This window comes from Thrips palmi, unplaced genomic scaffold (genome assembly GCF_012932325.1).
Source record: "Thrips palmi isolate BJ-2018 unplaced genomic scaffold, TpBJ-2018v1 HiC_scaffold_10, whole genome shotgun sequence".
In the NCBI taxonomy this organism is placed as follows: Eukaryota; Metazoa; Arthropoda; class Insecta; order Thysanoptera; family Thripidae; genus Thrips; species Thrips palmi.
In genome coordinates, this window is record NW_023144621.1 from 16,681,183 (window position 1) to 16,690,591 (window position 9,409).

General features: G+C 54.2%; 1 protein-coding gene across 1 annotated transcript in view; it reads left to right on the forward strand.

Moving 5' to 3' along the window:
- The window catches only part of LOC117653242, a 45,857-nt gene extending 37,181 nt beyond the window's left edge, over positions 1-8,676 (forward strand). Inside the window, 7 exon segments of the mRNA XM_034398784.1 lie at positions 1,408-1,464; positions 3,081-3,313; positions 3,549-3,677; positions 6,378-6,440; positions 6,443-6,657; positions 6,874-7,200; positions 7,299-8,676. Coding sequence (XP_034254675.1) covers positions 3,085-3,313; positions 3,549-3,677; positions 6,378-6,440; positions 6,443-6,657; positions 6,874-7,200; positions 7,299-7,409 — 1,074 coding nt within the window. The 5' untranslated portion in view covers positions 1,408-1,464; positions 3,081-3,084 and the 3' untranslated portion in view covers positions 7,410-8,676.
- Positions 8,677-9,409: the final 733 nt, after the last annotated feature.

The following is a 9,409-nucleotide window of genomic DNA, read 5'->3' on the forward strand; positions in this document are numbered from 1 at the left end:
GCCGCATATGAGGAAGATGGAGAGAGAGAGAGAGAGAGAGAGAGAGAGAGAGAGAGAGAGAGAGAGAGAGAGAGAGAGAGAAATAGTTGCAAGCTTGCGGTGCGAGTAAAGCGTAGGCATTATTGGCAGGGAGTGTCCTTGGCCGTCAGTCGGACGGAGTCGCCCTGTCTCTCTCTCTCTCTCGCACCTCCACGGCGCCGGTCCGCGGGTGCGAGAGAGACGGCGCGTTTGACGCGTCATGACCCGGCTATTAATCCTTAACGCCGCGGGCCGCGTCACGGCGCGACTCAAGGCGACACGCGGCCAGCAGTGCGACGCGCGCGACGCGTGTCCAGCGGCCATGATTTAAATTTAACAAAGGCCCCTTTCATAAATCACGGGGCCTTCGAACAACGACGCGCACCAAAAATGAGACTGCAAAATTTTCCCAAAATTTGGACATTGTCATCAAAAAAGGAAAATATTTTGGTTTTGTTTATATTTATTTTTTAAGTTTGTTAAGTTTAAGTTTAAGAAAAAAAAATTTACAACGTGCACCGGAAATGAGACTGCAAAATTTGCAAAATTTTGACATTGTAAAAAAATGCAAACATTTTTTTAATTTTACAAAAGGTCTGTTTAGTTTAGCCTTTTTAAAAAATTACTACAGGTGATTACAGTGAAAGAGAATGTTAGCTCGGTGTGCTCGTGCCCGCGGCGTGCCGGCGTGGCGGTACCGGCCGGCATGGCGTCCTCAAGCGGCCGAATTTGGACAGCCCTCATTAGGAGCAACGAGCGGCGCCACTATTTTCACACGCTCTCTGTCTCTGTCGCACCCGCGGGGCGGCGCGCAGTCTCTGTCTCTCTGTCTCGCCCGAAGGCGCGCCAAAGCAACACACAGCCTTCTGCTTGACCACGATTCTCACCGAGAAGAAAGTCAAGGTGATCGAGAAGCTCTCATCGCGTCAAAGGCAGTGCAGGGAGTTCTCTCGCTTGTTCGAGTGCGAAGTGCGAAAGGCCGTTGCTTTGCCGCCGAGTTGAGTGGCCACTGTCTCCGTCGACCTGGTAGTTTCCTCGCGCAAAACGCGAGGTATTCATATTTCGCTCGGACTGCCGTGCATAGACTAGCACGATCAGGGCAGTTTAGTTTTCATGCGGCACTACGCGTGCCTCAGAATGCAGCCTGGTGTGTGCGAGGTTTACGGTGGATGGAATTAACCTCATGCAAGTTGCGACTCCCTTGCTTTTAAAGTGCTGCTGCACTGTAAGGTGTTTTTTTTTAAACTCGCGTCTGCAATTAGCACATAATGCGCCACGCAGTTCCCATAGCGGACACAGAAGGCCATTTCCCTTGCTGGGCGTGAGTTGATGCGTTTGGCTCGAGTTTTGCTGCGTTAATTTTAACCTGTTTTTCTCTCCTTGTTCCAGGACCGAAGTCTTCGTGGATTCGAGCAAGCTGGACCGCTAAAAGAGCAATACTTGCAGGTAAACACTGCGAACAGTACACTGTAAGGCCAAAGACTTGCACTTCCCGCGATTTTCCAAATTATTTTCAACAGAATATTGCACTGACACGCATGAATTGCAATGTGTGTGGCGGAAACGGAACTGGATCCGCCGCGCCGAACCGACTATTAAACGCCAGATTCATATTGGGATGGGCGCAAGCATTGCGTGTCCGGTGCACCACTGCAAAAAAATCCAAGTTCGAGTTCATTGGCACTGCGCGCTGAGCTGGCTATCATCATCTGCCTGCATGCTAGGCGCATCGCGTCTCGGCGAAAAAAAGCTGAGCTACGTAAAAACAACAAGATGGGCCCGTTGTTGTTTGTTTATGTTTTTTCGTGGCGTCGCGCCCCGTTGCAGCCAAGGGGTCCGAACCGCCAGATGGTGGGATGACGCCTCGGACTGGACGGATCTAGCAGAGCACTGTCTGAAAAAACAGGTAGTAAATCGTCTCGTCTTTAGCAGTGGAGTACAGTCGAGAAGGGAACGGCGAAGTGACGTCATTGGATCTAATTCATTCAATTCGGTCGCCATGTGGACCTGCTGTCGCGGCTGGAGTGAGTGAGTGAGTGGACCCTGCGATTGAGACCCGAACCTTCCAAGCTAAATTTTGAGACGACTATCCCTGGCCAAATAATTGTAAGCCAAACTCGTGGGACGTCTGGAAAAAAAACGCACTCGTCGTGAATTAAAATCATCATCGTTCTATTGTGGATGGTAAAAAAGGAAATAATGAGGATAGGTCGCGAAATAACTATGCAGCGGGTGATTTGTTTACCTGTAGTTTCCTCGTAAGTTGTTTGCGGACCGGGACGTATGAGGTAACCGAGAAATTGTTGATTGTTTCATATTGACTGGGTGCGTTGCATCAGCGAGCGCTCCGCCCGTCGTCGGTGCGAGCTTTCTACAAAATTCTGACAGTTACATGGGCGGGCGAGCCGACCACGCTTCCTGCCAGAGTTTGTCCAGTTATCGAATGTGTGATGCCGTCCCGATAGAGATGCCGCGCGGCGCGGTGCCCACCACTCCACCCGTAATTCTTTTTTCCACTCCTTTTCGTTCAATTGCCGCGCACTAATGGTGTGCCGGAGAAAGTCCAGCGGCTGGGAACGGACTAAATGTGAAACTGGAACTGGAGTGTCAGCGGGCCGCGGCGGGCTGGCCAGGGGCGCCAGGGGCTGGCTCGCTGCGTCAACAGGTGGCGGTGATGAGCGCCATTGTTGCAAGGCGGTGGCCAGCGGCACGCCACTGCCAGCGGCACGGTGCGCGCGTCGCGGACAACTTGGCCAAAAACTAAAAGCCAGCTCTGCAAAAACGAAAAGTGTCTGTCTCTCGGAAACGGTGCGCGTTACGAGTGTCATGCACGGGACGACTTGGTTTCCAAATTCGATTTTCTCGTCTTGCCGTAGGCGGGAAGCTCGTAACTGGAGCCGTTGGCGAGTTAAGGGGGAAGGGAGCGCCTGGGAAGGCGGGCCGGCCCGCCGAACAGCGGTGCACTGCGGTGCGGCCTACCCCGGACTTCACAGGCGCCTGCAGCCAAACTCAGTGCAATCCAGTGGCAATCCAGTTGCAATCCTCTTGCAATCCTGTCGCAGGGCCATGCGTCTGAATCGCTACCCAGCCGGGGACGCCACCATGTACGCGTCGTGCCCCGTGGTCGCGGACCCCCCGAACGGCTCTGCCTTGGGCCCTGCCTTGGGCTCGGCCCCCAGCACGGCGGCCAGCTCCAGGCCGCGCTCCCACAAGAAGGGGCGGCCGCCACCCCTCAGCCTGCACCCGCAGTACGAGTCCTGCCAGGACATCATGAGTCGCAGCCGCTTCTCGTCCGGTAAGACAACAAGATTTCATGTTTAAAAAAATAAATTTAAATAAGAAAACCTTTTAAGAAACGTTTAATTATTTTAAGAAATTGCATTTTTTGAAAACTAATTCTGTTTTTTAAAAACAAATTTAATTTTTCTAAAACAAAAAATTTAACTTTTCAAAACCAAATTTAATTTTTTAAAAAAGTTTTAAAAAAATTGAATTTTTTTCGGAAATTTAAAATTGTATCCATTTTTTAGGAGGGTCGTGCGGTGACTGCGGCGCCGTGGACTCAGCGGGCTGCACCGACGCGTCCAGCAGCACGGGCGCCTCCAGCACCTCCAGCGGCAGTGACACGGACTACTGCAGCGCGGCGCAGCTCCAGCGAGGTGGGTACACTCTTAAAGCCTCCCGGCCTGCCGGGGCCGGGCGGTGAGCTCACCGCGCCTAAAGCGAGCGCCGCGCAGTGTACAGTGTTCAGCCCGTACAGTCGCGCAGTTGGTACTCTGCGAAAAAGGAAGAGGACGAGAAAGCGGCCTGGCCGAGGGCCGGCCTTGGGGGTCACGCCCTTGACTGTGAACGGCGTCCAGCCGGCAGTGACCGCGCGCTATCTCCCTGCCTCCGCCTCTCTCGCGCCCCAACGGAGAGCGCCTCGAGTGCGACAGAGACAGAGCCGCCCCGTTCGGAAGCTGTCTGCCGAGGGGAGGAGATAGGTGGGGCTTTATTCGCAGATTCTCCTTTATCGCGTGTTTGTCGCGGGCTGTCTCTCTCGCACCCCCGTGGGACACCCCGAGTGTGCGAGTGAGACGCAGCCTGCAGTAGGGGTGTGCCAAACAGGCGCTTGCTTTTTCGTTTTTCGGACAGCTTGTATCGGTGCGAGAGAAAAAGACCCTGCTGGTGCCCCACACGTGGAGGCGCGACTAGTCGCTCCACGAGCTTGGCATTGCCAGAGACACGCGCGCGCCAAGCGGCGGCAAAACTCGTTCCAGAAAAAATAAATTTCTGCACCGAAAAATATCTTTTGCACTTTTTGTCCGCTGCCATAATGAACGCAACGGGCGCGAAATTTCTCAAGCCTTTATCATTATTTACCAGACCTCGCATGCAGATAACTTAGCTTTGACGCCCAAAATTTTAAATTGTTTTTCAATTATTTTTTTTTCAAACGTCGTGCACACGTGTGTTATGGTTTGACGAGCGGAAAACTCGCATCGTCGTCGTCGTCGTCGAGGCCTCACGGCGACAACAGCGACGCCACGCGGCGCCGCCGTGAGTCATTTATTGCTTGAGGTGTTCGCCAGTCGCCTAATACATTCCGACACACACACAGCCAGACAGAGCAATGCAAAATTTCACCAGGGCACCCATACGTTAATCAATGGCTGTTCGCGGACTCACACGCACGTTGTTAGCGCTCTCTCTCTCTCTCTCTGAATGCACCTGACCAAATGAGTCCGCGCAGGGTCGCGCCTTGTCGCGGGAAAGCGAAAAGAAGGTGCCGTCCCGAGCGTCGCGGGAGGAGGTTATCAATGCTCGCGCTGCGATATCGGCGTGTGTGTGTGTGCGTGTGTGTGATAGTGGCGAGGCGGTTCGCCGTGCTCACGCCCAGTCGTATTGCGGCCGTGGCGCCCCGCGCACCGCCCAGCCAGGCCGCCGTGTGTCTGTGACTGTCGTCTGCTGAGCGCCGCCGCGACGCCAGCAGACGGCCGCGACGGTGTTGACAGTGTGTCAGCGCCGCGGCGCGCAAAAGGTGTGGTGTCAGTGTCGGGGATGTCAGCAGCGCACGCCATGTGCGACTGCTGCGAAGAGTTGCCCGCGGTGCCCGCCATGCCGGCCATGCCCGCGGTGCCCGCCATGCCGGCCATGCCCGCGGTGCCCGCCATGCCCGCCATGCCCGCCATGCCCGCGGTGCCCGCCGCCCCCACGGCGCTCCGCCTCTCCGCCCTGTCGGCCAGGCACGGCGGGGTGCCGCTCGTCTTCGACTTCTCGCCGCCACCCTCGCCCGGCGTCTGCGTGTGCACGCCACTGCCCGCAGGTACGGCGGACCGACAGACAGACGGACAGACAGACAGACAGACAGACAGACCGACGCCGCGCGGAAGCTGCGCCCAATGTGCAAATCCGCGATCGCGTCATGCTCTGAGAAAACCTTACAAACTATTTAAGGCCTTACAAAGAGTAGCATGTTATAACAAAGTATTTTGAGCATACGTAAGCTCGCAAAGAAAATGCTTCGTAATTTAGGAACTAATTATTCGTGTAACAAAGTAAATTAGTTTGTACTATGTATGCTAAAAGTACTTCGTAGGTTTTAAGCGTGTGTAGGGCCCAGCCAACCGTCTGTCGTGTGCTGTCGTGCACTGTAAAAAGCTATGCTGCACTCGAATAATATGGGCCAACTTTGACTCTCTTCCTCCCGTTATGATCTCACGGAGAGAGAGAGAGAGAGAGAGAGAGAGAGAGAGAGAGAGAGAGAGAGAGCGTCCCGGTATCCAACGGTTATCGGCTGACCTGTGCGGTGACACGCGTGAGGCGTGGGGAGGCCGAGGCCTGGTCGCGGCCTGGGCTGAGGCTGCCTGGTCCTTATCAACACCGCATCACGCGTGGCCCGGCTGCACCTGACGTCTGGTGACCCCGAAATCCCGAAATCCGCTGCCGGCCCTCGGAAGAGCGGCGTGCTTTCGGGGGGCATCGGAGGGTCTGTCTCCAGCCAGGCGCTGGGAAGCCGCCTGGTCTCTGAGGCAGAGGCGCCCGCTTTCGGCTCGTTCTGCGACGACGGAAACGAAACGGAGCGGCCACCGCGGAGTGTGTGCGGTGACGAGCTGCCGGGCCAAAGTCCCACCAGGTGCTAACATGAGCATACCGCACCAGACTGCAAGGCCTGCCTGCCTGTAAGGCCCAGGGAAAACACACGAGACGTTTTGGGAAGCGCGACCCGCCGGCGGGTCCCTTCTGCACGTGTGTGTGTGTGTGTGTGTGTGCATAGGACGCAGACGCTGCCCTGTCTCTCTCGCACCCCTTCGGGGCTCGGCGGGAGTGCGAGAGAGACGGCCTGTCAATAACCTCCGTCTGTCTCTTCCTCTCTCCAGCGGCCACGGTGACGGTGGCGTCCACGGAGCCCCTCCCCGTCGACCTGGAGGACAGCGGCGACTCCGGCTGTCCAGCCTGCCCGTGTCCGAGCCCGAGCGCCAGCAGGTGGACAGTTTCTTCCGCGGCCTCAAGACCCAGGTGTTCGTGTGCGGGTCGCTGACCAACCTCTACCTGGGCTCCACGGCGCAGGAGGGCGCCTGGGAGCTGCGCTACACCGGCATCCCCGTCGTGCTGCTGGACACCGGCGAGGCCAGGGCGCGCAACAAGCGGCGCATCCAGGTGGGTGGAGGCCTCGGTGGAGGCGGCAGAAATCCGGACGTGTTTCGAGCTCCGGCGTCGCTAAACGGGACTCGAACCGAACGTGTGACCCTACCAAGGAACGTGGATTCCTCGTTCGGAGAGCAATCCATTGGTGGGGTCACACGTTCGGTTGGAGCAGTTTCGACCAACTCGGCAACTTGGCGCTACTTGAACCCTGCCCCTGCCTGTCCGCAGATCCTCCTGGCGGAGCGGGGCTCCTGCTTCACGCTGTGGCAGGACACGATCGACAACCTGTCCTCGTACCGGGAGGCCGGCCCCGCCTTCCACACCATGTGCCTGTCCAGCGACCACTCCACCCTGGTGGGGCTGAGCTTCGACTGCCCGCAGGCGGCCCAGCAGCTCTGGGACCACATCGAGCGGCTCACGTCGTGCCCGGAGAACATCAGCCTGTCCGGCCCGGGCGCCAGGGGCCGCGGACGCAAGTCGCCCAGGAAGCCCCCCAAGGCCAAGCCCGTGCCCCTGCCCAGCAAGGCGCACATCTCGCAGCCCTGCTGCTTCCAGGTACGTGTCTCCACAACAACGTCCAAATTTTTTTAAAAAAATAAAAAGTTGCGAGTATTTGAACCCACGGACTGACGCTCGCCCTCTCTGTCCGACAGCACGTGACCAGTGTGGACCGCAAGGACCGCGACCGGTACTTCTCGCTGCAGACGCTCGTCCCCGCGCTGGCCGAGATCGAGAAGGCCAAGGTCGTGCCCAACGCGTCATAGGCGTCCGTCCGTCGGCGAACTCCGCTTGGCGTGGCCGAGTCGATGACGTCACCGTCGAGGCCGTGTCCGAGGCCGGGGTGTTGGAGGCAGGCAACACGCCCCGCATCGCATCTGTGATACTCAGCACGTGTGCCGACTACACTGCCAGTAGTCGTGCTCACCTCGTCTGTTTTCTTTTTACTGTTTTTGTTTTCATTTGAACCCGTTGATTTGAGTGTACATGTTTTATTTTTGTATGGACTTGTTTTATGCGTTTTCGAAGAGGCGGTTGCGTTTTGCACGGTTTGCGATCTGGTGGCGCCTGGCCGGTCAGTGCACCGTAAGGGTCTGGCGCGGTGGAGACAGGCAGAGGACGTTGGGGTGTCGCCTCGCCTTGTCGCACCTCCGACGCTCCTCCAGGGCTATCGCACAGCCTATCTCTCTCTGAGTCATGCCACCGGATACAGGCTTATCTGCTCCACCCACCGTGCAGTGTTAATAACCTCTTTGCTGAATCGGGCCGTCCATTGATTCTGTCACCGAATCGAACCGGTTCGCCATGAGCCAACTGGACGAAAGTTTCAACTTGAGGTGTCTGTGTCTCCAAAACGGTGACCGTTGGGAGCGTCATGCGTGAGGAAAATTTGTTTTTGAATCCGGTTTACTATTCTAAGAACAGCGCACTTGATACTCACCGTTTTCAAGATAGGAATACTTCAGATTTCGATTTTTGTTAAGTTGGCTGCACTGGCGCGGCATGACTGGCTGGGGTTCCCCTGGACGCCAGATTCAGCCTTATATCGTCATCGAAAACTGTCGGTCACATCGGGCTTGAACTCTGAATCGTGAACTCGTATCTTCGGAAAGCATTATTGAGACTGTAACTTCTATGTTTAGATTCGGTAGGTTGGTAAGTCTAGGTTTTATTTTCTTCTGAAGTCTATATTGAAGCACTAGTCATTTGTCATACTGTGAGAAGACAGTCTCATGTGAGATGTAAATATATCTGTAGTTAGACACATCGGAGCCCCCATCAAGTGCTACTAACATAACTTTGTGTAATTTTATTGAGACATATTTTGATTTTTCTGGAATGTTTTTCCATGTTTTCTTCGTCTGTTTTTATCTGTCATGGACATTTATATCAGGAAAGCTGCTGAATTCATCTTGTTTACAGAGTACTGAATATATTTTATAGTGTACATTGTATATTTTATCTTTACCATATGTCATCTGGCTGATATTGTATTAAGTTCTTTTTATCATAAATAATGAAATATTTTCTAAATTGAGATTCTTTTACCGTAGTTAGCAGATCCATTAATTTATTTTTATCTTAGGATTGTACATAATCAGTATTACATTTATTTCATGTTTACTGTAGAATGTAGTGCTTCCTTCTTGTATGCCTTTGCTCTCTTAAGCGAGAGCTATGCATGTGAAATAGGGTGGGCCGTGAAACACGATTGTTCGATATCGCAAACGTAATAGCGCGCCAAAGTGGCTTCATGGCATTACAAACTCAACGCGATCTGGGGCAGGTCTGTAACTTAAAGCTTGACCCTCGCGCATCGACGTTGAAAATTCGAAAATTCGACTTTTACGGGTTTTTCTAAAAACATCCATAGAAACTGAACCAGATGTCCAAATGATACTTGCGAGACGGAAATGGAAACGTCTGATCATGCTTTATCAGTTTAAGACCACCGGGACCCTCTCCGAGCAGTAGGGGACCGATGGGAGAAAATTACAAAATTACAATTTTTTTCCGTTTTTTACAAAATGCAAAAATTGCCTTCAGGGTTTGATACGGCCATCCTGACGTCACCGTACCCGAACCATACCCCGGATCATCTTCTCTAAGGGCCCCTTTCCCGTTTTAAGTGCACGGGGTACTCCGGGATCCGTTCACACGTTAGGATTTGGACGCCATAAACACATGTTTTACTAAAAATGCAAATTATCGGTACTTAGGGCACTCGTCTCGTCCGTATGAACTGTAGTGACTCAAAATCGATTAC